Here is a 27,285-nt window from a genome sequence, read left to right on the forward strand (position 1 = left end):
CTCAGGGCACATACCCCAGCCCCATCATGGGAAGGGCTGCTCTGGCTGGGGACACCACCATGTGGCCCTGGGGTAGGTGGAGGCAGAGGCCATTAAAAACTCTAATCTGGGGCTTCCCTGGTGGCGCAGTGGTTGAGAGTCCGCCTGCCGATGCAGGAGACACAGGTTCGTGCCCCGGTCCGGGAAGATCCCACATGCCGCAGAGCGGCTAGGCCCGTGAGCCATGGCCGCTGAGCCTGTGCGTCCGGAGCCTGTGCTCTGCAACGGGAGAGGCCACAACAGTGAGAGGCCCGCGTACTGCAAAAAAAACAAAACAAAACAAAAAAAACCCTCTAATCTGATTATACTCCAAAAAAGATGTTAAAATTAAAATAACAAAACAAAACTCTAATCTGCCTCCTCTTGCCTTTGACAAAGGCTCCCCAGGCCTTCACAAGGGCTGCCTCCTATTATGACTCAAACATCAGGTCCAGGAGGAGACAGATGTGTGCCTGTTTGGTCCAGTGATATAGCCCAATGGCCTACGACAGTGCCCGGCACGTAGTAGCTGCTCAATAAATACTGAGTAAGTGAGTGAGCAAATGAATGCATGAATATGACATCCCATGGGGTGCTGCCTACAGGGAGAGATTGTGATGGCTGTAGTGAGGCTGGGTTTTGCTGTGACCGTACACGGGTGTGACTCTGTGTGTGCTTGTATCACGTGTGGGCCCCAGGCCCCCCTAGGTTTCAGCATTACAACTGCTCACGCGGGTCCACCCTCTCCAATGAGTGTCACAGCCAGAGGTCCAGTCCGGCATGCTCAGGCTGGAATCAAGTCCAAGCCCAGCTGCACGTGCACATGATGTGCCTGAGCACAAGAGCAACTCAGCGTCGAGTGGAGGAGGAAGCAGCTGCCAGGTGCCAGCAAAGGGCAGGGATAGCAGGAAAGGGCCAGATCCGGGGGCGGGTGTGGGCAGGGGTGCATATCTAGGGTTTCTCCTGTTTTAGCACAGCTCTGTTTTAGACCCTTCCCTCCCTCAGAACTTAGCCTCATCCCAAGACACCCCTCCTCCCCGTCTCAGCCCACGGCATGTGGTTTAGAGGTTGATGCTGTAGACTCTTGAACTGGAAGCTTGACACCCTCTCCCCCCACCTCTCCTCTCCTCCAGGTCCCCCCACCCCCAGATGTGGCCACCTCACCCTCTGGTCCCTCTTCTGGAAGTGGAGGGTCAGCTGAGGACCAACAGAGCAGAGGTGTGCGAGGGGACTGGGGTCTGAGACGGGACAGGTGGATGCACTGGCAAAGAACCATCCCCCTCTCTGCCCTCCTGAGGGGAAGGGGCTGCTTTGCTTGGATCGGAACGGGATGCTGGCGGCTCTCCTGCTGCCTGATCACAGGCAGTGTCTGTGGTTTTGCAGGGTAATTGGCCGTGCAAATCCAAGTGTGTCTGTGTAAAATGTAATCATGACCATGTTGCTGGTGGGGGGGGCTCACCTCAGTCTGTAGCTCAGTGACAGAGAAGCAGCAACCACAGGTGTGCTGACTGCAGGGTGTATGTGGGAGGACGGGGGTGTCTGAGGGAAAGGCGGTTTCCGGAGTAATCACACCCATTGTCTGGTGGGGCAGGCCTCAGAGTGAGCCTGGAAGATAGACTGGGTTAGCGGTTTGTTGCAGGTGAACTGTGTCTCTCCCAAAAGAGATGTCAAAGTCCTAACCCCTTCTAGCTGTGCATCTGACCTTATTTGCAAATAAGATTTTGGAGATGTAATTAAGTCAAGATGACATCTTTAAGGTGGGACCCGATCCGATATGACGGGTGTCCTTATAAAAAGAGAAGAGACACAGACACACCGGGAGAAGATTACTGTGGAGACTGGATGATGTGGCTACAAGCCAAGGCATGTCAAGGACTGCTGGCAACACCAGAAGCTAAGGAAAAGGCACAGGACAGATTCTCTGCTAGAGCCTTCAGAGGGAATATGGTCCTGTCAACACCTTGATTTTGGAATTCCAGCCTCTAGAACTGTGAGAGAATGCATTTCTGTTGTTTAAAGCCACCTAGTTTGTGGTACTTTGTTATGGTAGTCCCAAGCAACGAATACAGGGGTGCTGTGTGAGTGAGTGTGTATGACTGTGTGTGTGTCTTCAGCTATTACAGGTGGCTTCGTTACTAACAGGCACACTTTTGCTGAGAAAAAGTGAGCTGTGATGTGAATACACATTTATCTGAGGGTCTGAACACGACCGTCCAATTCCTATCATATCTGAAATCTGGAGTTACTGTGACCATGGAAAGCTGAGCTAGCTTCCACTTAGAGAAATGTCTGAGCTCTTGTGCTCTATTCTGGCATGTTCACACTCCCCCCACTCCATGCAAATGATTATTCTTTGTTCAGATTACGAACAAAATGCACGCTTGTTAGAAACAGCAGAAAACCCAGAGAGCAACAGAGCAAACAAAGCATCAAGGAGAAATGATTCACCTCCATCTCCTCCTCCCAGCAAATCACTGTTGATATTCTCTTTCTCTTTACCCATTACGCTTAGCTCACAAAGGTTTCAACTAGCCGTGCAGCTCAGCTTTGCTCATGAACCTGACCCAGTGGGCATGGTTACTGATGCCCGAAGCACTGAGGTATTTTTCCAAGTTCCCACCTTTTGATGGCGGGGTGGGGAGCTCTGGTCTGTCATGGTCTGTCCCCATAGTGTGAAGTGCCCCAATAAACTGGCAGGAGTTTGATTCTAGAACCAGCCTCTCCCTGGCATGCGTCTAGGACCTCCTACATTTTACGATGTGTGAGGCGTTTTGGGAAATGGTGACTGGCGTGAGGGCTGCTGGCTGCTGAGTCAAAGCTGGGCAGCTGTAGAGGAGGTTCCTGGCAAAGGCTGAAGGGACCCTGAGAGCAGTAATTGACCTTGATTAGAGAAGTGATTCCTCCTCCAGGAGGATTTTGCTGTTGCTTTTTGCTGAGTTTGAACATCCAATTCTGCCCCAGGCCATACCTGGCTCTCCCAGATTTGGGTCAGAATTAGCTCAGGTCTTTGCTCCTTGTAGACCCAGAAATGCCCTTTATTCTGATTCTCCCTGGAGTCAGGTAGACAGACCCCACCCCTGTATGAAACCTCAAAAAGTGACGAGTCTGATTATATATCATTTTCCTGGAAAATGAGCTGCAGACTGCCCTGCTCTTCTAGAGACATCTACATATGGTATTCCAGAAAGCTCTCCCTACTCCATGCTTTCTCAAAGAGCTGCCATCTGTAGTGGGTTGAGTGGCAGTCCTCCCAAAAGAGATGTCTGCCTGGCACCTGTGAATGTGAACTTATTGAAAGAAAGGGTCTGGGCTTCCCTGGTGGCGCAGTGGTTGAGAATCTGCCTGCTAATGCAGGGGACACAGGTTCAAGCCCTGGTCTGGGAAGATCCCACATGCCGTGGAGCGACTGGGCCCGCGAGCCACAACTACTGAGTCTGCGCATCTGGAGCCTGTGCTCCACAACAAGAGAGGCCGCGACAGTGAGAGGCCCGCGCGCCGCGATGAAGAGTGGCCCTCGCTTGCCACAACTAGAGAAAGCCCTTGCACAGAAACGAAGACCCAACACAGCCAAAAATAAAAATAAATAAATTAAAAGAAGGCTCAACATTAAAAAAAAAAAAAAGAAAGAAAGGGTCTTTGCAGATGTAATTAAATCAAGGATCTCGAGATGAGATCATCCTAGATTAGGGTGAGCCCTAAATCCAACAGCAGTTGTCCTGACCAGAGGAAGACAAGGGGAGAATTAGACACAGAGGGGAGAAGACCATATGAGGACGGAGGCAGAGACTGGAGTTACGCAACCCCAATCCAGCGAATGCCAAGGATTACTGGCCACCACCAGAAGTGAGGAGAGGGGCATGCAACAGGTTCTCCCTCAGACCCTCCAGAAGGAACCAACCCTGCCATCATCTTGATTTTGGACTTCTAGCCTCTAGAACTGTGAGGGAATAAATCTCTCTTGTTTTAAGCCAACAGTTTGTGGCAATTTGCTACGGCAGCCGTGAGAAACTAATACACCATCACTGAGCCAGTTTTCAGGTCCCTTCATTCTTCACAACCAAAGAAGAACTGACATTTAATGTCCAGCAGATGTCCTCTGAGCAAGAACTTGAGTCAACTGTGTGGGGTGCTAGGTCTCCTCCCCACTGTGTTCACAAACGAGGGACAGAAGCTCCTGGGTGCCGTCCAGGTTCACCTGGGTTTGGTTAAGCTATTGACGGTGTGTTTCCAGTAAGCCTACAAATAAACCATGTGCGTGGGGGGAGGTGTTGGAGGGCTTTGGGAGTGTGCTGGCTTGCTGACTGCACCATCATTTCCTTTGATGGGTTTCAGGCGGGAGAGTAACATGAACCAAGTGGCATTTTAAAACCACCACTCTGGTCGATCTGTGGAGAATGGACTCCTGGGTGTGGACCAAGCATGGAGGCAAGAAGAACAGCTAGGAAATTACTGTAGTTGAGAAAAGAGATGGTGGTGGCTGCAACCAGGGTGGTAATGGGGGCAGATGTCCTGAACACACTGAAGGGACACTACGAAGACTGTGGATGGATTGTGCTGTGTGTGGAGGAGAAGCAGAGAGTGGAAAGGGCATCAGAGGTGGGCTCATTTCGTGCCACGTACTTTTACGTCAGGTTCTCCCTCTCCCCATCACAGTCAATGACTGGGTTACCAACAGGCGAGACTCGTTATTCTGCTTCCCACACACAGGCCAGGTCCAGGCCCTAATAATGACTTACTCAACATCACCCGGGGGGCTGTGGCCGAGTCAGACTGGGTCTCTCCTATTTACATGGTTCACAGTCCACTGTCCCTTCTACAGCACCCTCATTCAGTCCTAACCTGCAGAGCTCACCCTGTTCCAGGCACCTCGCTGGCCTCAGCCTCCTTCCAGCGGAGGCCTCTGGGCCAACAGCCCTTTTGACCAGAGTGTAGGCTGATACGATCCACCACTAAAGGGGGCATTGTAAACCCAGAAAAATATCAAGTGGCTCTGCTCTCTGACATAATCATAATTCTGGAAATGTATCTAAAGGAAATAGTGTAAAAGGAAAAAGCAAATACATGAAGCTGTTTATTTTATTTTTTAAGTTTGTTTTTTTTTATTGATTGATTGATTGATTGATTTTTGGCTGCGCTGGGTCTTCGTTGCTGCGCGCAGTCTTTCTCTAGTTGCAGTGAGTGGGGGCTACTCTTTGTCATGGTGCGCGGGCTTCTCGTTGTCGTGGCTTCTCTTGTTGTGGAGCACGGGTTCTAGGCGCATGGGTTTCAGTAGTTGCGGCACGTAGGCTCAGTAGTTGCGGCATGCAGGCTCAGTAGCTGTGGCTCACGGGCCCTAGAGAGCAGGCTCAGTAGCTGTGGCACACGGGCTTAGCGGCTCCACAGCATGTGGGATCTTCCTGGACCAGGGCTCAAACCTGTGTTCCCTCCATCGGCAGGTGGATTCTTAACCACTGCACCACCAGGGAAGTCCCTGAAGCTTTTTTTTTTTTTTTTTTTTTGGCGGTACGCAGGCCTCTCACTGTTGTGGCCTCTCCCGTTGTGGAGCACAGGTTCCGGACGCGCAGGCTCAGCGGCCATGGCTCACGGGCCCAGCATCTTCCCGGACCGGGGCACGAACCCGTGTCCCCTGCATCGGCAGGCGGACTCTCAACCACTGTGCCACCACAGAAGCCCTGAAGCTGTTTTTTGAAGCCTCATTTATACTGGAGAAATACCAGAGACTGTGTGAATGTCATAGATGGTGGAGTTAAGTAAATCGTGGCCATGCCGCCTGATGGGACATTATCAGCCATTAAAATGCTAATAATGTTGTATCTATGAGATACTTTTCAGTGAGGGAAAAAGCATTAAAAACTACAGAGATGCAATAATTACAACTACGTAAAAATTTCATATGCACATAGACAGGGACTAGAAGGAACCCTGGAAAAAAGAACAATGTGAGATTCTGAGTAACTGAAAGTGTTTTCTTTCTCTGTTACTATTATTACATTTTACAAATATAAACCACTAACTTTTTTTTTTTTGTTTTTTTGTTTTTTTTTGCGGTATGTGGGCCTCTCACTGTTGTGGCCTCTCCCCCTGCGGAGCACAGGCTCCGGACGCGCAGGCCCAGTGCCATGGCTCACGGGCCCAGCCGTTCCGCGGCACGCGGGATCCTCCCAGACCGGGGCACGAACCCGTGTCCCCTGCATCGGCAGGCGGACTCCCAACCACTGCGCCACCAGGGAAGCCCTAAACCACTAACTTTTGATTACAAATTTAAGGTTTGTGCTAAACTCTGACTTTAACAGCCCTGTATGGATCTCAGTTCATTTGGCATCTGCCGAACTAACCAAATGTTTTGGAGATGTGGGAGGGATCAACCTCAAAGTGTTTTTTTTTTGCGCCAGAAAATATTTTTGTTGCTGCTCTATCAGTGACTTCGGACACCCAGGCTTTTCCAACCCTCAACAAAGAAAACCTTGCTTTCCTCAGCTGGAATCCAAAGTCACAGGTGCACTTTCTCTGTGCAAACACTCTCAATTTACTGATGGAGACTTAACAAAGCCAGAATTGCAGCTTTCAAGGTTATACCAAGGGTGTTGCCACCCTAAGACTCCTATAGGTCAGGATAAACGTCTCCCACGGGTGGATTCCTGAGACCCTCGTGAAAAACACTAGAGTTAATCATTAACGGCTCACACTTCCATCTCACTCTCTAGCTGAGTACACTCGTCCGACGGACTTTGCAAGCTGGTAGAGGGGGATTCTGTGTCTCAAAAGCCTCAAAGAGCAAGCAAGTTGACCTACTCAGGGCCTAATTTGGGGATGATTTTCTCATTTACGCATGTGACTGAAGTTCTGGCATGATTAATTGGTGTCACTGGATTGTGTCTATGGGAATGATGTGACAGCCATCAGATCACACCAAGCGCAGTACAATTACAGCAAATTGCAGCCAGCGCTCCTGGGCATGGTGAACTAGACTCTGCCATTGCTGCCATGGGCATATTTCGTTTTCAGATGAGGACACATATAAAACAGTCTGTAGCAACATCTTTCTTCCCAAGACAAGAATACAGGAGGGAATCGAGGATGGCATCAAGATATTACACAGGGAGATGGTTCTAGTAAGAATCCTAAGTTAAAGAGAGGGGCAGGTCTGTGATAGGTGCGTGAAAGAGGATGGATTTAGGCAAATACACAAGGACGAGACGAGAACACAGCAAAAGAAAATGGGAGGCACTCTTCCTTTTCCATATTTCTTCGACATTAAGTAACTTAGCGCTGCAGCTAAAATTGAATAGGTTGGTTTTGGTGGGAGAGGGAGAAGAAAGGCTCAGTAAAGTCATGCATTTGTCAAACATCCCTTGAGCATACATTATGTGATAGGTACTGCTACAGATGCTGGGGAAACATTGGTGAATAAGACAAAGTCCTTGCCTTGAGGTCCAGTGACAGCCACATATCACTACAATGCAATGACAAATATACTCCAGAATACTGTACGGGGAGTGTCTAAACCAGCTGGAGGAGGTGAGAGGAAATCTCAAAAGGAGGTAGTGATCGAGATGACTGGGGAGCAAGCATCACTCCAGCAAACAGGAAGTGGGTAAAGCAGAGGGGCCTTGAAGGTGGAGTATCAAAGTGCACAAAGGAAACGAGGTAAAGAGAAGCTTCGGTAAAGAGCTGCCAATAAATCGTTTGGAGCTGCTGGAATATTGAGTTAGAAGCAGGAGATGTCCAGAAAGGAGAAGAAAGAGGTCATGGGGTACAGGGAGCATCCCAGGTGCTACACTAAGGCGCTCACGCTATGTTCTGCTGGTGGAAGGTTGTCCATGTTTGCTGGCCTGCATGTTTGATTGGTGACTCTGACGGCTGATGTGGAGGGTGGAGCTTGGAGAAAGATGACCAAGCACAGGAAGATCTAGCAGGTGATGGAGACAGGAGTCTTGGAGAAGCTGAGACCCCAACCAGGGCCATGTAGGGGGCAGGGGAAAGTTCATAGAGACGGCAGTGGCTCTCAAATCTGGCTGCACAAGGGACTCTTATGGGCTCCAATTATATGTATTGCCTGGCTCTGCCCCTAAAGTTTCTGATTCAATAGCTTTGAGGAGGACCTGGACCTCCCTGTCTCTGCAAAACTCCAGGGTTGGAAAGCCAGGTCTGAAAGCAGCTGACATGGACTGTCAGGTCTGATCTTCCTCTTCTCCCTTCTCCCCTTTCTTCCTTTCTAGAACTGTCTATTAAGTACTTCCTACAGAACAAGGATTCATTAAGGCTAAAAAGTACCACAGAAGTAGAGGATGAAAGAAAAAGGAAAAGGCCTTTCATCCTTTCTGTGTTTCTCGAACTGAAGATCTTGTATACCCTGAAGCATAAACGTGTGGGTACCCCATGCTGCAGGATTCCAGAGACTCTAGTTGGAGAAGCACTGCCTTGAGCATCATAAAATATCAGGGGCTGGATCTGCTCCACAGTGACTGAAACTTCAAATTGAACATGGTCACTGGGCTCTCCTGTGAACATTATGATTATAGAAATCATCATCCTGGGGCCCAGGACAGGTGTCCTTTCATATTTAAAGATAATAATTGATTTGAAAATGTGAAACTTCATAAAATGCCATGGTTGTTTTATAGAGAGCCCTGACTATTTTGACATTGCTAGATATTTGAAAAGATTTTTTTTTCGAAATTGATTTGGAATGGAAAACTTTTTCCAGTACTGAAAAATATTATCTTAATTTTCCTTCTACAGTTTTCCTTTGACACTGACATACCAGACAGTGCATATTTGTGTCAGAAATTCATGCCAGAACCACACCCCCAAAAGCCACTGGGTCATGCATGGCATTCAGCTGCATAAGATGGGAGGGGCAGGGCTTTGAATACGTCTGTTCAGCTGCAGAAATGTTCAAGTTGAACGGGATTTGCAAATAAAAAGCATCATGATGAAGCCACCTCTGCTGAGGGCCGTGAAGTCTTCTCCTCCCAATCTGGATGCACCTGCTTTCCCCCACCCACCTCCCTGTGTCAGACATTGTCCATCATTACTGACTGAGCACCGTGCCTCAAGGCTGTGACAGCTCTAGTTGGAAGACACAACATGGAGGGTTTCTAGGCCAAGGCTGGTTCCAGACTTCAGTCCCCCTTTTTGTCCCAAGGCTGCCTCTTTACCCCATCTACCAGCTCATGGCCACCCCGGTCAGGTGGACTGAGCATGACGGAGAAATTCAGATCCATTTCACGATCATTTATTGAGTACCTTTGGAGAAAGCACAGTGGCTAACTAGTTAAGTGGACAGGCTTTGGAATCAAACCTGGCAGGAATTACTAATTACTAGGTATTACCTAATTACTAGCTAGGTGATCTTAGGCAAGTTATATTGCTTCTTTAAGCCTTGGTGTTAGTAGGGATAATGGTCCTCACTCTGAAGGGCTGTAAGGCTTGAGATAAAGTCCATGATGACAAGCACCCTGAGTGGTCCACGGTGATGATAACAGCGGTCTCACTGGGGTCCTAGCGAAAAAACAGATGGGTAATCCAAGCAGAGTTTAATGAAGGAACTATTTACACTGTAGGAGAGGTGACGGGAGCAAGGCCACAGGCTGTGAGGGGGATTCAGTAAGGAGAGAGCGGTGGAGGAAGGAGCAGTTCAAGAACCTGAAAGGTCACCTTGAGAAAAGCTGTGACCCTCCCTGAGGTTGCTGGAGCAGTAATGACCCCTCTTTCCCGCCCCTGCCTGCCCTTTCTATCTGTAGCAGGGCACTCCTTTTGCTGAACAGAAGGCAAGAAGGCAAGGCAGGTCAGGGATGCCTGAGAGTCAATCTCCCAAGCCAGAGAGCAGGTAGAGCGGGATGGAGAGACCTGTGGGGAGGAAGGGTAGGTAGCCGCACCACTGGCCACTGCCATTCACGGAAGACCTGCCATAGGTCAGCTCCCGGAAACCCAACAGCGAACAAAATTCGTTCTTAGAAGTCTATGAATTCTGAGCCTAGTGGTAGACATAAGTAGAAATAAACGATCACAGTATAGGGCAATAGATGCTATTATAACATAACAAGAAGGAACCTGTAAACCAGCTGTAAACCAGCTGTTTCAGAAAAACAGTGTTCCTGAAAAGATTCTTGAGCCCTCGAGGGTGCTGAAGGATGCACAGCCTTTAAAAGCAAGAAAGGAGGCACTGGGAAAGAGCATCCTAGACAGAGGAAGACAAGAAAAGGAGGAGTGTGATGTGGCTGTTGGGTAAAGCCTATGGATTTGGGGAGGTGGGTATGAAAAAAAGGGGAAGGATGCTGGGGAGGCCAGCCAGGGCTGGAGGGACCTATTAGTCAAGTTAAAGAAGAGTTCAGATTCTATCTTGAGAGCCACTGGGATCTACAGCTGGATTTTAAACAGTGGAGTGACGAGTAAGGTCTGTGTTTCATCAAAAATGGTTTTGGTCACCTCAAGGGAGAAGGTATTGGTTGTTATGACCTTGATCCATAAGAACTGGCATCTAGGTCCACAGATGTAACTAAGCGGGGGAAGAACCTCACTGCAGGTCAGGGAAGTCCTGAGACCGTGCAGACACAGGGCAGGGAGAGCAGGGTTCTAAAACTGAGGCTTCCAGCAAATGCTCCCAGCATGAGAGCAAATCTTGGGCAGAAGGTAATTTAGGGCTGCACTTGTCATGATTTAATGGGTATGGGATTACCCAGGGATCTTATAACAATGCAGACTCTGATGCAGCAGATCTGGGGTGGAGCCCAAGACGGCACATTTCTAAAGAGCCCCCAGATGATGCTGATGACAGAAGAACACACTGAGTGGTGCAGCCTTAGAAGCCAACTGCCTCAACTTTCTCTTTTACAGATGAGCTAACAGAGGGCATGACGGGTAGTGTAGCAGAGTAAAGCAGTGGCCGAGCCTACAGGGACTAGTTTTTTTTTTTTTTTTTTTTGCGGTACGCGGGCCTCTCACTGCTGTGGCCTCTCCCATTGCGGAGCACAGGCTCCGGACACGCAGGCTCAGCAACCATGGCTCACGGGCCCAGCAGCTCCGCGGCATGTGGGATCTTCCCAGACAGGGGCACGAACCCGTGTCCCCTGCATTGGCAGGCGGACCCCCAACCACTGCGCCACCAGGGAAGCCCCAGGGACTAGTTTTGAGTCCCCCAGTTCAGAGCTCTGGCGGAGTCCCCAGGACCTTCTGGGAGGCTTTTGGAAGCCAGGCACTGTACTTGCTACTTGAAGGCAAAGGGGAGGAGTAGTGAACAATAAATTGATGAGCCCAAAGCGTTTCCAGCACATCCTTGGAGAGTGCAAATGGCTCTGCCAACATGTGTGATGAGCTCTTCACACATCAGCCTGCTCTGAGGGGATCGGGAAAGCTGACATAAACCTCTGCTGGGCTGCCAAAGGCCTGCTTCCCAGACACAGTGACTGGCTCAACGCAGGACTCAAAACACACGCACACTGCTGCAATCCGGTTGGAGGACAATTTGCCAATATGTATCAAGAGTTACAAAAGTCTTCATTCTATTCAACCCTGTAATTTCATGTGGGTGAATGTCTAAAATAGAAATACACCAAAAAAAGGGGAAAGAAAACCAGCCATGACATTGAATGGCTACTGGCAACATATGTCTAATTCTTATAATACTCTCGAATTGTAGGCTTGATATTACTTCTCCTACAAGCATAGACAGTAACGCAATTTCAGAGTGGTTAATGTGCCCCTGAAGTCTTCCATCCAGGTAACGTTAGAACCAGGATTTTAGATCCAGATCAATCTGATCTGAAGGCCATGTTCCGTCCATCATGATATACCATCACCATATGCATGAGGTTCATTACAGTGTTGTCAGAAATGTGGAAAAAAAGAGGGGAATGGATAAGTAAATTAGGGCATATACGCTCAATGGACAATTATACAATCATTAGAAAAGATAAGCTGTTTCCAGCTATAAAAGCATCATGGTTGTGATAAAATGCTTAATAAAAACTTATGATAGCAAATTTTACGTAATTATAGTTAGGTAAAAGATGTATGCATATTAACAAAGATAAAATACAAGGCAAAGGACTTCCCTGGTGGCACAGTGGTTAAGAATCTGCCTGCCAATGCAGGGGACATGGGTTCGAGCCCTGTTCTGGGAAGATCCCACATGCCACAGACCAACTAAGCCCGTGCGCCACAACTACTGAGCCTGTGTGCTGTAACTACTGAAGCCTGTGCGCCTAGAGCCCGTGCTCCAGAACAAGAGAAGCCACCACAATGAGAAGCCTGTGCACCACAACAAAGTATAGCCCCCACTCGCCGCAACACTAGAGAAAGCCCGTGTACAGCAACAAAGACCCAATGCAGCCAAAAATAAATTAAAAAAAAATAATACAAGGCAAAATAATTGTTGTGCTGCAGGGAGAGATTATAGGTGACTTTTTCCCTCTGACATCCAAACTTTCTGTAATATCGTTATAAAAAATGGCTGGGGAAGGCTAAGATTACAGAACGCATGTGTTGGCGGGGAGTGCACAGAGCTGGTTATATATACAAGGTCCTTAGGGAAAGTTCCAGTAAGGTCTTGAAACCTCTACACATGCTCCTGTCTTCCTGTGGCTCTGTGTTTTAGACACAGTCATGAAAACTCTCTAGATAAGTTGTTCTAGTGCAGACTTTCTCACCTCTGGCACCTTCTTCAGGAAGGAATCCATAGCACTGGCCCCTTATTCCAGGCAGTCCCCCAGTTATTAAAAAGAACTGCCTTCCAGAACTGCAGAGAGCACATTTACACAGAAGGTGGGAAAGGACAAAGATGGCAGTTAAGCATCACAAATGACACCATGATCACCTAGAAGGCCACATCAAGAGGGATTCTGAGGCAGGTCAGAGTTCAATGGCAGAGTGTACCCTGATCGATTCTGGAAGTCTATCATAGGGATGGTATTCCGGAAGAATGGGGAGCACACACATCCCCCATATTCACCTCCGTTTGTAAGAAATAAGCAAATGGAGACTTAAATTCTAAAATAAGGAGGAAAATATGACCACCACTTCTACCTCTGGGTTTACAGATTTCTACCTGAATTTGTACATATTGCTCAACTCTCTCCCTTAGATCCATTCCTACTGGAACAGAGAGAGCTATTATTTTGAGCACAGTTCTACAATCAATGGAAGCCATGTGATTAGCTCTGATTGCTACTGACAAACCTACTGAGAAGCAAAAGGAAAACAGGAGTTCGAACACTGCTAACCAGCTCTTTACAAAGATCCAGGTCCCTCTTACACTATGCTGAAAATTGTGTCTTACATTCTGGGAAGATCAATCAACATATCCCAAAATAGAATGATTAGAAAGTAAAATATGGCTTATATGCTCAGGGGAGCAGAGAGCCATTAAATGGGATAGTTAAGTAGATTACATTGAAACTGGAAAATGTTTGACACAGTGAAAACCCAAGTTTTGCAGCGTGGTCATAATCATGCAAAAGATGTCACTGCATAAGGGCTAGAAAAAAAATAAACCCTTGTGAAAATGGTTGGTCTGTGAGGGAGTGGGAATTGGGGGTGACTTTCCACCCCCATCTTTCTAACACCATGTACTGTTGTTGTAATGTCACTCACCTTAACAAAGAATAAATTCCTTTTAAAAATCACGAAATCATAAGGAATTAGATATTTCAATATCTATTGCAGCTGTTGCCTTAACTTTAATTCAAGTTTGGAATACAGTTTTATTCATTAAACAAATACTTACTGAGTACCTACTTTATGCCAGGTACTGTTTAAGGTACCTGAGATGCAACTGTAAAAAAAAAAAGGACCTCTGGGCTTCCCTGGTGGCGCAGTGGTTGAAAGTCCACCTGCCGATGCAGGGGACACGGGTTCGTGCCCCGGTCCAGGAAGATCCCACATGCCGCGGAGTGGCTGGGCCCGTGAGCCATGGCCGCTGAGCCTGCGCGTCCGGAGCCTGTGCTCCGCAACGGGAGAGACCACAGCAGTAAGAGGCCCGCGTACCGCCAAAAAAAAAAAAAAAAGAAAAAAGAAAAAAAGAAGAAGGCCAGTGAGACCAGACTAAAGAGGAAAAGAGAATCCAAGGTGCAAGGTCTTTGAGACCTAAGTTAGCAATTGGGATTTAATGTGAAATGCATTATCTCTATAGGTAACGTAATAACATTTTGGGAGACAGTAACAAAAACTTACATAAATATAAAGAGATTTAAGACTGTAAAGATGTAAATTACCCACCATGTTGTTTCATACATTCAATGTAATTCTAATCAAAACTACAACAGGGGTTGTCATTAAATTGGATAACTAAATTCTAAAATGAAAGAGCCAAGGGCAAGAATACCCAAGATATTTCTAAAGAAGAATGAGGAGAAGGGACGAGCTCTGTTAGAGATCAGGATTAACTGTGAAGCTCTAATAACTTTGACTGAGTTTGGTTGTTATAGATGGTGGCCACTGGAATAGAAAGCTCAGAAACAGATGAATGCATATGAGGAACTTCGGCATATGTCAGATACGGCCTGGTAGAACAAGGAAAAAGCGGGCTATTAGTAAAAGGACCTGGGGAAAGTATTTATCCACAGAGGAAAAAATGAACTTTGCACCTCATCTCACACCATACACAAAAATTAACTGTGGATAAACAAAGCACTTATATTTAGAGAACAAAACTATACAGTTTTTAGTAGAAATATAAGGAATCATCTTTCTCACCTTGGTTTGGGGAATAGTTACTTAAGGACACAGAACGTGCTTATTAGATAAGCGAAGACTGATAAAATTGACTACATTATAATTAAGGGCTTCTGTTATCAAAAGATACCTTACAGGAAGTAAAAATGGCAAGTTATACACATAACTGACAAAATAGTATAAAAAGCATATAAAGAAAGACTACATACCAATAAGATCAGGGCAAGATAATCCAGTAGAAAATGGGCAAAATACATGAATACACCTCCCACAAAAAGTAAATACAAATGAGTAGCAAATATTTGAAAAGATATTCAACCTTATTAATGACTGAGGGAATACAAAGCAAGACAACAAAAAGATGCCATTTTATACCTATTTAACTGGTCAAAATTAACAATCTTGGCCAGACCAATATTGGAGAGGATGTGGAATCATAGAAGCTCTCATACTTTGCTGACATGAGGGTAAATCGTTGAGCCTAGTTTGGAAAATAATTCCGCTTTTTTTTTGTAAAGTTGAACATTACCATATGACTTAGTCTCTGGATATAAACTCAAAAGAAAATCTTGCACATATGCAACAGGAGATATGTACAAGGATGCTCATATCTTCAAGGTTGATAAAGGCAACATCCTAGAAGTAACCCTGATGCCTATCAAGGGCTTATGAATCAATGTGTTGTACTATCTGCACACAGTGGAATATTATACAGCAGTCAAGATGAGCATGCCACAGCTGCACTCATGAAAGGGATGACTATTGGCAACATAATATGAGATAAAAATGCTAAAAGATTATATACAACGGAAAATCCTTTACTGAAGTTAAAGGACTAACAAAAAAAATAATATGCCTTTAAGGAATGGATATGAATAGTAAAGCTATATGAAATACAAAGGAATTGTATATGACATTCAGGTTAGTGGGAGGAGTCAGTAGGTTGGGGTGGGAGGAGTTCGTAAGTCTGTAAGATACTGTCAAAGTTCTGGTTGTCTCGGTAGCTGGTGTGTAATTGCAAAATGAAATGATGAATAAATACAAAAAGGGGTCATGCACAGACCAATGAGGAAAGTATTTCATGAAACAAAGAGTAAGATTAATTCAGTTTTGGACACCTGAGTGGTAGGTCAAAGTAGGAAGGATCCTTTGAATCTAACTGGTCCAGTTCTCCTAGGTCAGAGCTATAGAGACCAAGGACCAGGTAGGAAAAGGGACTCACTCAAATATATTACTTGGCTATGGCAAACTAAAAGTCGACCTTTAATTTCCTAATAGCATAATTCACTATTTGACTTGCAATGATACATGTATGCTAAAACAATGCATAAGATAAAAGGGACACCAAGAAAGCAAAGCAATGGTGATTTTTATGATATATATTTTGAAGGGCTCTGAAAAAGACCTGGTATGCATGCATGCATTGAGTCCATAATGATATAGGCCAAAGTCCCATACTTGGATGTAAAGTTTAAGGAACTACTACTCTTCTCTTGGTGAAGAATGAAGAAAAATAGCCAAAGAAAAGGATCAGAGTGAGGGGAAGAAATCCACCTGCCATCTTCTGAGACCCATGAAAGGATAATCTCTGAATCATAAATTTGAATTCCAGCCTCCAGAGACTTCAGGATGAAGGCTCCAAATGCCTTGATGATAGATGAACACTCACAACCCCTCTTCATTTTTTAGTCCCAAACAAAGAGCTGTTCTGACCAAAACACAAAGGAAAGAGCCAACCAGTTAAAAGTGCCAAATCCATGCCACACTGCCCTGTCCAGGTGGAAATCCAACAGGAGTAATAAGGTAAAACATCTGAGATGAAAAGAGAACAACATCTGATGTTTAAAGAGACACTCGGCAGCTTAAACACCGCCTCTGGGCATAGTTTATTGAGAGGACCAGGTAGCCAAAGAGAGGGTTCCATCAGTAGGCACGTGGCTGTGTGTACAGGCCACTCCTCACAAAGTCCTCCGGTTGCACAGTGCATCAAAACACAGTTTCCCTCCCACGTAAGGAACGTGAAGGAGAGCCCGGCTGGCCAAATGCAGAACTACCCTTTCATTTCCCTCCTTCCACTCTCTTAGGACAACTGTAAATGCACAGGATTAAATTTAACTTGCAGGGTTTTTTTTTAATTCAAAATTTTCCTTTAGCAAAAGCTCTGGAGAGGAATTACGGCAGAAGTTCATGAGAAACAGCTGGGAGCCCATCGAGACATTCCTATGACAAGGATAGGAAGTGACCTGGAGTTTCTCCAGGCAAGGAGAAAACAGACGTAAGCCCTGTGCCTCTGAAATCTACTATAGTTAACTCTCCAAAAAAAGTAGAGCAATTCCAAGGATGCAGTGGGGACTATGGGTACAGCCCAAGGGTAGAGGCTTCACACGCACATGTGAACAAATACATATGTGCATACACGTGCCATGTTACAGCTACATACACTCACAAACCTACATGCTTATAAACACATACACCAAGACAAATATACTGATCCACGTGTGCTCACTGTGGGAATATTTTCCATGCAGTAACTTCTACTGCTTTCTTACAGCTAAGTTGAATGACTAATGTTTATTGTGAAAACGTTTTTATTGCCAGGAGAATATGATTTGCTGTTCTTTAGGTAACAAGTGCTATGCATCTGTTGATTCCTACTGTCACATTACCTGGCTCCATCACAAATACCTGTGTTGTAATAAAAAAAAAAAAAAAAAAAGAAACACCCCGAGGCAAATATTTAGGCATTCTTGGTATGCTAAAAGTGGAAGACAGGCAGCTCTAATGGTCCCACTTACATAAATGCAACTTATTTATTCACATCAGAACGCAACTTCCTTTCCTTCCAGACTCAGGGTGCCAGAAATCATTCTTTTCAACCCAGAGCTGTTTCTATTGAAACACCTGTCAACCAGCCTGTCAGCCCAGCAGACCTGTATATGGCATCTACCCAGGGATCCCTGCATTTTTCAAGTCTCTGGAAGAGGAACATCCTATGGAGGTTGCATAATGGGCTGAGGGTTAGGAAAAATGGCTCCTTGACATCCCAGGGCTCTGACTTTTAAGACTTAGGGAAAGCCTCTGGGCAAATCTATGAAGCTTTGTGTGTACGTATGCCTTTTTTAAAATCTCACAAATAAACAACAAATAAACAAATAAACAAATAAACAACAGTAGAAGTTAGTCTACTGTAAAAGGAGAGGGGAAAGTATTTGTAAGGTAAAGTCTATGGTGGATTCTGCTGTCAGAGTTGCAAGATGCCATTCATGAAATGCAAAGGGATATTGACAGACTGATCTGGCCTTGTGTGTCTTCAATTATTCCACAAACTGTTTGTTTAGCAAACTTGAGGGAAAAAAAGCCAATGCTTCTTGAATTTGAGCCTTAACATAATTAGTGCCTAGCATCTGCATGTGCATGAGTTTGAGCTGGCTATAGTGTAACATCAGACAATGTTGTATGCCAGAAGAGTGAAAATGAAGGCAGGGTAAAGCCAGAGTCATGACTGTGTTTATTTAGCAGGTATTTAGCTAGGATAACATATCAGAGTGGATTGACTGGATTCATGTTATGGAACGCTTCTTCCCAACCTTGGATGTACACTACAATTTCCCAAAGCACTTAAAAAAAAAAAAAACTCCACATGGATAGAACTTTCCCTCTAGAGATTCTGATTTATTTGGAATACAATGATGCCTAAACATTCAGTCATCCATCCATCCATCTATTTATGTATCCACCTACCTATGTATTTATGATATGTTTTGGAGCTCTCAAGGTATGATTCTAATTTTCAGCCAGGCTTGAGAACCACTAAACCTGTTAGACAAAATTTCACCATTACCCCTTATTAAGATAAAGTACAAATCTACACACTCATATAAGGAATATTTATTGAGCACATATGATGTGCAAACTTTTCTTTTAGGTCCTGAGGACACACTAAAAAGCAAAAATAAATATGACCAGTGTCAGTTCAAGATCAGTTCTCCACGAGGCTGGAGAACCAGGGAAGAGCTAGTTTCACAGTTCAGTTCTGAAGGTCGTCTGCGGGCAGAATTCCATCTTGCTCAGGGGAGCTCAGTCTCTTGTTCTATTCTGAGCTTCAACTCAGAGGGCCTCCACAGTGAGGCCCACCCACACTATGGAGGGCAATCTGCTTTACTCAAAGTCCACTGGCTTAAATGTTAATCTCATCCAAAAACACCATCACGAAAACATCCAGAATAATGTTTGACCTCATATCTGGGCACCATGGCCCAGTTAAGTTGACACATAAAATAACCATCACATGGCCCATACCCTTATGGGGCTAAAAGTCCGGTAGGGGACTAGATGATGCTACAGCACACAAACAAAATAAGTGCAGATTGTAAAAATGGTATGATAGAAATAAGCAAATTGCTGGATAAAATGGACAGTACAGGGAAAAAGCCTCTTGGAGGTGAAGAATAGGAAGGAACCAGCCACAAAAAACATAGAGTAAAAAGTGTTGGGCCTCCCTGGTGGCGCAGTGGTTGAGAGTCCGCCTGCCGATGCAGGGGATACGGGTTCGTGCCCCGGTCTGGGAGGATCCCATATGCCGCGGAGCGGCTGGGCCCGTGAGCCATGGCTGCTGAGCCTGCGCATCCGGAGCCTGTGCTCCGCAACGGGAGAGGCCACAACAGTGAGAGGCCCGCATACCACAAAAAAAAAAAAAAAAAAAAAAAAAAGTGTTATAGGCAGCATTCACAAAGTCACATGGGCTGCAAAGAACTGGATGAGCTGGAGGAAGTGTTAGAAAGCCAGAGGGGCTGGTACACAGAAAACAGTGGGAAGAGAGGCAGGAGATGAAGTTAGAGGGGCCAGATCATCCGGGGCTCTAAAGTTAAGACGAAGCCAAAGCAGGGAAGTAACATGACTGAATTTACTTTTCAAGATGCTCTGTCTGGCTGCAATATGGGGAAGTGGAATAGGAGAAGTGTGGATGGGGGATCGGCAGGGAGGTTCTGAAGTGCTCCAGGCATCAGATCAGTGCTCAGAACACAGTGGTGGTGGAGGTGGTGTCGTATGACCTGGCCTGGATGGAACTTTCTAAAGTATTTGATGTGTGGCAGGTGGGAGGAATGGATGATTCCCATACTTGTGGCTTAACCGATTCAAAAGAAATAAGAGCCTTTTTCCTAGTTACCAGCCTGGTTCATATTACACCCACTAGCCGCCTGCATTATGCAAATTGTACATCGTAATTAATGTAGATCCAGCTTGAATTATGCAAATTCTTGCTTTGGGCTGTGCTAGTCACTTCCTGCCTCTACTACCTCCTGCCCATCACGGACCACATCCCATCCTCCCTACTGACCCTCTGTGGACTGGAGCCCTAAGCCTGTCTTGGGTAAGCGAGCCCTGAGAGGTCATTACAGCCAAGCCAAGAGAAAGGAGGATGATGAACATCCAAAAGGAGGCAGCACCTCCCCCGGGCCTTTCTCTGCAAGCCTGCTCTGAGCTCATCACGCAGCTGGCCCCTCTCTCCATCAGTGCTTGCCTGCACCGGTCCTGCACAGAACTCCTCTCTGGCTGAGAACACATGCCTGGCCTTCCTGCAATGCACTCTGATGGAATGCTGATTCCCGGGGCCCATGCTTTTGGTTCAGATCAAATGCAACTGTCTATATGCTGGAAGAATATTGACGACCCTCCAACCTATCCTGACTTTTAAAGGGGCTTCTGCACAGGAATGCCGCCTTGTTTTACTGAGGCGAAGTCTGTGTTTTATTTAACTCTGAACGCCAGGCACCTAGAATAGCTTGCAGGATAAATGTCAGTCAACTCTAGCATAATCAAGACACCCATTCCTGCCTCATTAGGGTCCTCTCATTCCCTTTAAGCTTCTCAGATTTATACACTGTAATTAGAAACTTGGTGATTTTGACTGCTAAACATAAAGGCTTATTGGGAAGCTTCACATGTCTGAATTTTAAATATTTTCACACGTTAATCCAGTTGCCAGTGTAACATCTTCTGGCCCAATTCCCTCACACTGTTTTATATTTATTTTTGGACAGAGACGAGAACAATTAATTGAATTGAAACACATATTGATTATTGTTTTTCATGAACTCTGAACAGCTTGTCTCTGAATGATTTTACTGAGGAGTTTTTAGGCAACTGTTTGTTTCCCCTGTGACCGCGTTCTGGCTGTGCGTGCCTGTCTGCAGTTGCCTGGTCTGCTTTTAGGGAGTCCTGTTGTTCACAAGAGCAGAGTCAGAGTGGAAGGGGTCACGCCAACCCTCTTCACGTACAGGCCCTGATTGGGGCACCCTGATATCCCATCATACCCAAGTAGGGCTCCAGAAGAGTCTATGCAAATAGCATGCTTTCCACATCCCTGGTGAAAATCCTCAGCTCTCTGGACCCCACGTGAGCAGAGATATCCCTCAGTTCATGTAGCAGCCACATTATTCATCCAAGGACTGCAGTGTCTGCATCAAGCAGAGCTTTCCAGAGCCAGATTAGGACATTTTAGGATGTGTCTTACACCAGTGCTTCTCCCATGTTCATGTGCGTGTGAGTCACCTTGTTAAGACACAGACTCTGATTCAGTGGATGAGCTGGGGCCTGAGACACTGCATGTCTGACCTGCTCCCAGGCGATGCTGATCTGCTGGTGTGCAGGCACGAGGCTTTTGACGTGACCTCTCTTCATGCACTGTCTGTCACCCTACTGGGGAAGTGACCACAGAAGTGCACCCTGCATCTCCACTAAAATACAAATTCCCGAAGATCTGAGGCCACGGGCTATGCACCCTGATGTGTCCTGCTGCAGCAGAGGCGAGGCTGGCTTCAGCGGGCTCTGATGAGCATTCTGAGCTCCTCCTTCAGTGGGCAGGGAGAGAGGTCATGGCTGTTGGAGAATCAGGCCGTTTCACAGCCCTGGGGTGGCATCAGGGTAGGGGGCTAGACTCCCAGCCCTTAGGGATGGGAGGTCAGAATCTAAGTCCATGGTTCCAGGGAGCTCTTCAAGATAAGAACTCCTGACTGAAAGGAAGGTGTCCAAGTCCAGAAAGAGGCAACAAGGAAAAAGCAGATGTGACAAAGTTTTCACCTCTTCCACCTGGATGCAAGGGCTTCCAACAAATAGTTGAGGCCTCACTGCAGTATCATAGATGAGTTAAATGTCCTTGCCTCCTGGCACATTTTCCAGGTGTCCCTGAGATGCTTATGTGCTCACAGCCACTAGCCACGCAACAGCCAGGTGATTTTTTTAAGAATGTAAATATGATTCCTTCACTCCTCTGCTTAAAATCCTCCTAGGGTGTTTTCTGTTCCTCTCAGGAGAAAGCGCAAACTCTAGAAGCCTTGCATAACCTGACTCTGCCCACCCACTCTCCACATGGCCTCATCACTGTCCTCCATGCTCACGAGGCTTCAGTCACTCTGACCTCCTTCCTACTTGTCAAACAGGCCAGAGTCATTCCTACTGCAGGGCCTTTACACTAGCTGTTTTCCTTCAAGTGTCATCACTGCTTTGCCTTTGAAGTCTCTGGCCACAGGCAAGGTTTCAACAGCAGAGCAAATCCAAAATGAGGTGTAAAACTTTGGTTCTGTGGGATTGGCGTGGATTTACTTTTCCTTCATATTTTTACTTGACACCTTCATATTACAAAGAGGGGACTGAGGCCCAGAGACTGAATGGAACATAATCAAAGCCATTCCGACTTTGGAGGGCAGAACTGTCCAAGGGTGGGCCCATAGGTTATGACTTGGACCCACGGGGAAGGGAATTTCATCTTAACATATGACATACTACTTAGACCTGCTGTGGTTAACAATTTTTACAATATTTACAAAGTTATAACTCTTCTTCACTCCCTCCTCTTTTTGGCTTTTGACTTTGCTGAGTCCAAGGTTGTACATAGGAAGGCAGAGACAATCCTGGATTCCTCTTCCATTTGTGTTGTCTGATTTTTTCCTTGCCACAAAATGTACTTTCTGAGATCAGAAAAGGGTGATTTTTAATTTATGGATTTCTCTCTAGAAATTATAACCAGAACCTAATTTTAAAAATCAAATTGGTTTCATCTAATTAAATTTGGAACTTGCCTCATAAATACATGTTCTGTTATAAGTGTCTTTAAAAGCAAGGTCTCCTGCTCACCATCTGAGGCAGGACTGGGTTGAGCCCAGCGTGGGGGAGACTCCCCACCCTGCTGAAACTTTCTGAAGAACAGTGCAGTCTAGAGCCGTGCTTCTCAAACTTTAATGCCCATGTGAATCACCCAGGGATCTTGGTAAAATGAAGACTCTGCTTCAGGAGGTCTGGTGGGGTCTGAGATGCTGTATTTCTAACCAGCTCCCAGGTAAAGCCAGTGCTGCTGGTCCACGGACCACACTGAATAAGGGGCAAGACACCTGCACTTGAATTCAGGACCCATGAGTTGCATAACCTCGGTCTTTACATTTCACCTCTCCAAGTCTCAGTGGCCTCATTTTTATGTAATAGCAAGAGCTAATATTTTTCAAGGCTATTTCTAAATGCCAAACACAGTACTAAACATATATTGATGTTTATTAATAAATGTAAATGAGCAGTTTCTTAATGTACCCAAGGTTACACAGCAAGGAAGTGGCAGAGCTGGGATTCAGATCTAGGCTGCCTGACCTCAAAAGTCAACATTCTTACCTTCTGAGGCCTCACTGGTTTGTGACACACATGGTCACAGCCATGCTTATGGTCAAAATATAAGGCCTAAGCCCATGACCTCCTTAGGTCCCTTCACAGCGTCAACCCAGAAGTTTGGCATATTCCCAAAAGGTAACCTCAGATGCTCAACCAAGTCAGACGGCGGCCGCCTTCTAGCTCTGGTTCTCTGTATTACAGCCCAAGGAGCAGCCAAGAAACTACCTGAAGGTGTCTCACCACAGCTGTTTCCAGTAGAGTCCCTCATGGGAAGGCCAATATCCCAGCCACTCGTCTTTGAATATCCACAAGGCACTGGGTTCACAGAGAAGTGAGAAGAAAGGTGTGTTGTCCTAATCTGTGTGTACTTTTGTGCCCAGAGTTCCAGACAGCGTACCATCTATGAGTCCACCTTCGGAACAGAGCAGGACCCTATGGGGCCTTCTCAGGACAGAACCACCCCCCATGTCCTCCGCCTGCCTCTTGTCTGTAGAAAAACTTTAGCCAAAGAATAAATTTAAAGTGAGGAAATGCAGAAACAAACGAAAGCAGTCAAATAAAACAAAGTAATAATAGTTTAGCCATTAAGCAAAGTCAGAGACCTTTAGTTCTTCCTCAAGGGCTACAGATAATATTCTGAGCCACATTCTTTGAGCTATCTTGCAGATACTGAAACTCTCACCAGGTGGAAGAAGTTAACTACACGACGACCAGACTGTAGCCATGACATAAGCTGCTCCATCTGACACAATTCCCAGAACTAACTTCAAGGAAATGGGAACAAACTGACCCCGGAACTGAAGATGAACTATACTTAAAACAATCAATATGATGCTGATCAGACCACTCTATGACCAATTCCAAGATGACTGTCAGAGCTCACTGTGCTTTGCTGCACTTAACCCCCTCCCTCCGCCTATACATCCCTGAAACTCCCCCTTTAAAAGCTCTTGCCCTCTGATTGGCAGTGGGGAGTTGGCTTTTGGACATGAGTCTGCCTTCTCCCCAGGTTGCTAGCCTCCTGAATAAAACAAACTTTCCTTTCCAACCAACGTTTGTCTCTCAAGTACTGGCTTTCGAGCAGCAAGCAGCCAAACGTGAGTTCAGCAGCCCCTTCAGGGAGCTATTGCTCAGTGTGTCTAACTCACAGTTATGTTTGCACTCTTGTTCTCTCTCTATCTATTTCTTTCTTCTTACTGTGGAATCACAATCAAGGGTTTCCTAGCCCAGTGCAGTGCATATTAGAGCAAGAGGGATACTGCTCCTGTGGAAGAAATCTGTGTAGAGATATGACTCTACCTGCAACACGGCCTAGACCTGTGGTTTCCAAAGGCAGGTAGGTAGAAGAACCAGAGTCTTTTCAAGCCAGAGCTGTCCTCAATTCAAGGAAAAATGAGGAAAAAATAAGGAGAATGTCATGAGTGACCCATAAAGCTAAATTTATTCAATTTAAAGGACTGCCTTGTATTCTGAGATTATGTCCTTTCTGTATTTTTGAAATTGTCTTTTATGAAACAATGTTAATAAAAGATGGTAAAGTACTCTATGTTGGTTCCCCCAAACCATTTGAAATGTTACTGGCCTGTGAATTCCAAAAGTCTTCAACATCTGGCATTGAGAGCCATTTATATAACAACACCAAGCAACTTAACACCTTAAGTCCTGGGTCCTTTCCCTCTGCTTTACAAAGGGCAGGTGGGTAGATGTCTATCTCATCTGTGTGTATGTGAGTGTGTATGTGAGTGTGTATGATCGCAGCCTGTGCTTTACAGAGAACAGTGTGTAGCTTTTAAATGACTGGGTTTTGTTTCAGTTGAGTTTCCAGTCCTTCTCTTCCCTAATAAGGTGTTGAATGTGTCCCAGGCAAGGTCTATCAGTATGAGTACCTCCTCTCCTTTAGCAGCATCTGTGGGAAGGATGCTTCTCCTAAGCCCATGTTCCAAGATGGAGATGTTAGACAGCTCTGCCTCTGAGGAACACTGGATGGAGTGAGATAAGGTGTTTCCTGAAGGTGTTTTCTCCAGCACCCTGTACATGATAAGACAGTTTTCTCTTCCCTCAGCTCTGAGGTCCATCCAGGTCTCTCTAGCGAATTTGTGTCCATCAGATTTACCCTGAATATTTCTCCCTCATCAATATTCCTTGACTTTCCTCCCCAGAGCTCATCCTCCCTTATGGCGGGGATATTCTTCCCCAAGCTCTCTCTCAACAGGTGTACCTTTCTGCATGAGCCCTGAGAGTCTTTAGTCCCTCCATGAGCCTATAGTGTATTTCAGCCTGGGATGCTTATCACCTTTCCCCCCTCAGACTCCTTAGAGAAAACCTGAAGCAACAATTAACCTCCCCCATCTTACAGATGAGAAAACTGAGGCTTGAAGAGAGGAAGAACCTGCTAAAGGTCACTTGAGATGGTGGTAGGACTACTAGGATACCAGACTCCATCCTTCCAGCTTCAGTTTCCATGCCCTTTCTCTGCATTGCTGCATTTTATTATAATCTGTATCAACAACCTTGTGGTGTCTCAGAATACAAGGGGTGGGAAGAAAGTCAATCTTGCCCATATCCCCATATTAGCATTTACCTATATCAGCCTTATTGAAGTTTTACTGTTTGTTTGCTTTTGCTTTGCAATGAGCTTCTATACCATTTATTCTAATTTTGAAAGTATTCAGTGAAGCCACATTGTGTTGGCTTGATGGGAGCATTCTTGTCCAAGGACATTTTGCTCCATCTCTGATATAAGACCCTGCTAATCCTGGGAGAAGGGCTTTCAACACCATCACCTTGGCTCTGTGGCCAAGGCATCACCATATGCCTTAGCCACAGAGCAACATCAAAGCTCAAGAATCATGTACCCCCAGTTAGAGAATGACATTGGGATCATTCTGGAAGCCCAGGGAATGATATGGGTACCATGAGAATCATGTGAGTGTTGTGATTTTCCAGAGGAACTGCAAGTACTGTTTGCCAGGCCTGGGTCTGCTCAGCTGTGCCAGGACTACCTGACTCCTTGAGTCCTAATGCCTTTGCTGAAGAGATCAATAATCCTTTCAATGCCCAATTTTCTTTGCCACTAGGGCTATCAAGACAGCTCGATTGATGCCCCTGTGTTTTTTTCCCACTGTATTATCAGAAACCTTCCAGTAAGTTGTGTCTCACTCACCTTTGTGCCCTTGATGGAGCTCTGCACACAGTCGGTATTTGCCAACTTCAGGCTGAAGTAAACTGAATAAAGCCAAGCCAAGTGATACAGTTACAGGCGCCTCCTTACCTCGTAGAGCGTGATGACCCCGTTGGTCTCATTGGGAGGTTTCCACTGGATGTAGATCTTCTCCTCAAAGGGACCCCCTTGGATGGACTCCAGAGGAACAGCTCCTGGAACTACAGAAGGAAAAAATTAGGAACTTGATGTCACCTTCCATCTCATTTCTCCAGCCTCATTGACCTAGAACAGAAGTCAGCAAAATTATCCTGTAAAGGGTCAGATAATAAATATTTTAGGCTTTGTGGGCCATACAGTCCCTGTTATAACTACTCAACTTTGGCACCTGTAGCACAAAAACATCCATAGACAATCCATAAATAAATGGGCATGTCTGTGTTCCAAAAAAAATTTACTTCTAGAAACAGGCAAGGGCTGGAGTTCACCCATGGGCCATAGTTGGCTAAACATTTTTCTGGAAGACTGATGGCTTTTCATCTGCAGGCTCTGAGCAAGTTTATTCTGGAACTAAAACTGACCAGGGTAAAGACGACATCTGTAGGTCCCAGCCCTGCCAGCAGTAGGATTCTGGAATTAGACTCTTGCCTTAGGATTGGTATTTGAGGAATGCAACGTGAACGTCACTACCATTTTCCCAAACCTGTCAAGCTTTCTCCAGCTACGGGAAGTGCTTCCATAGTTTCCTAATCCCTGAATCTACCAGGAACTATGTGTCT

General features: G+C 45.8%; 1 protein-coding gene across 10 annotated transcripts in view; it reads right to left on the minus strand.

Annotated features, from left to right (window-relative positions):
- The window catches only part of PTPRT (protein tyrosine phosphatase receptor type T), a gene marked incomplete at both ends in the record, with an annotated part of 1,101,453 nt that overhangs the window by 380,801 nt on the left and 693,367 nt on the right, over positions 1-27,285 (minus strand). For all 10 annotated transcript variants that reach the window (XM_079719321.1, XM_079719325.1, XM_079719327.1 and 7 more), the window contains one exon: positions 26,618-26,727. In XM_079719321.1, the coding sequence (XP_079575447.1) occupies positions 26,618-26,727 (110 nt within the window). The remainder of the gene's footprint in view (positions 1-26,617; positions 26,728-27,285) is intronic.

Source organism: Hyperoodon ampullatus, assembly GCF_949752795.1.
Source record: "Hyperoodon ampullatus genome assembly, chromosome: 14".
Classification (NCBI taxonomy): Eukaryota; Metazoa; Chordata; class Mammalia; order Artiodactyla; family Ziphiidae; genus Hyperoodon; species Hyperoodon ampullatus.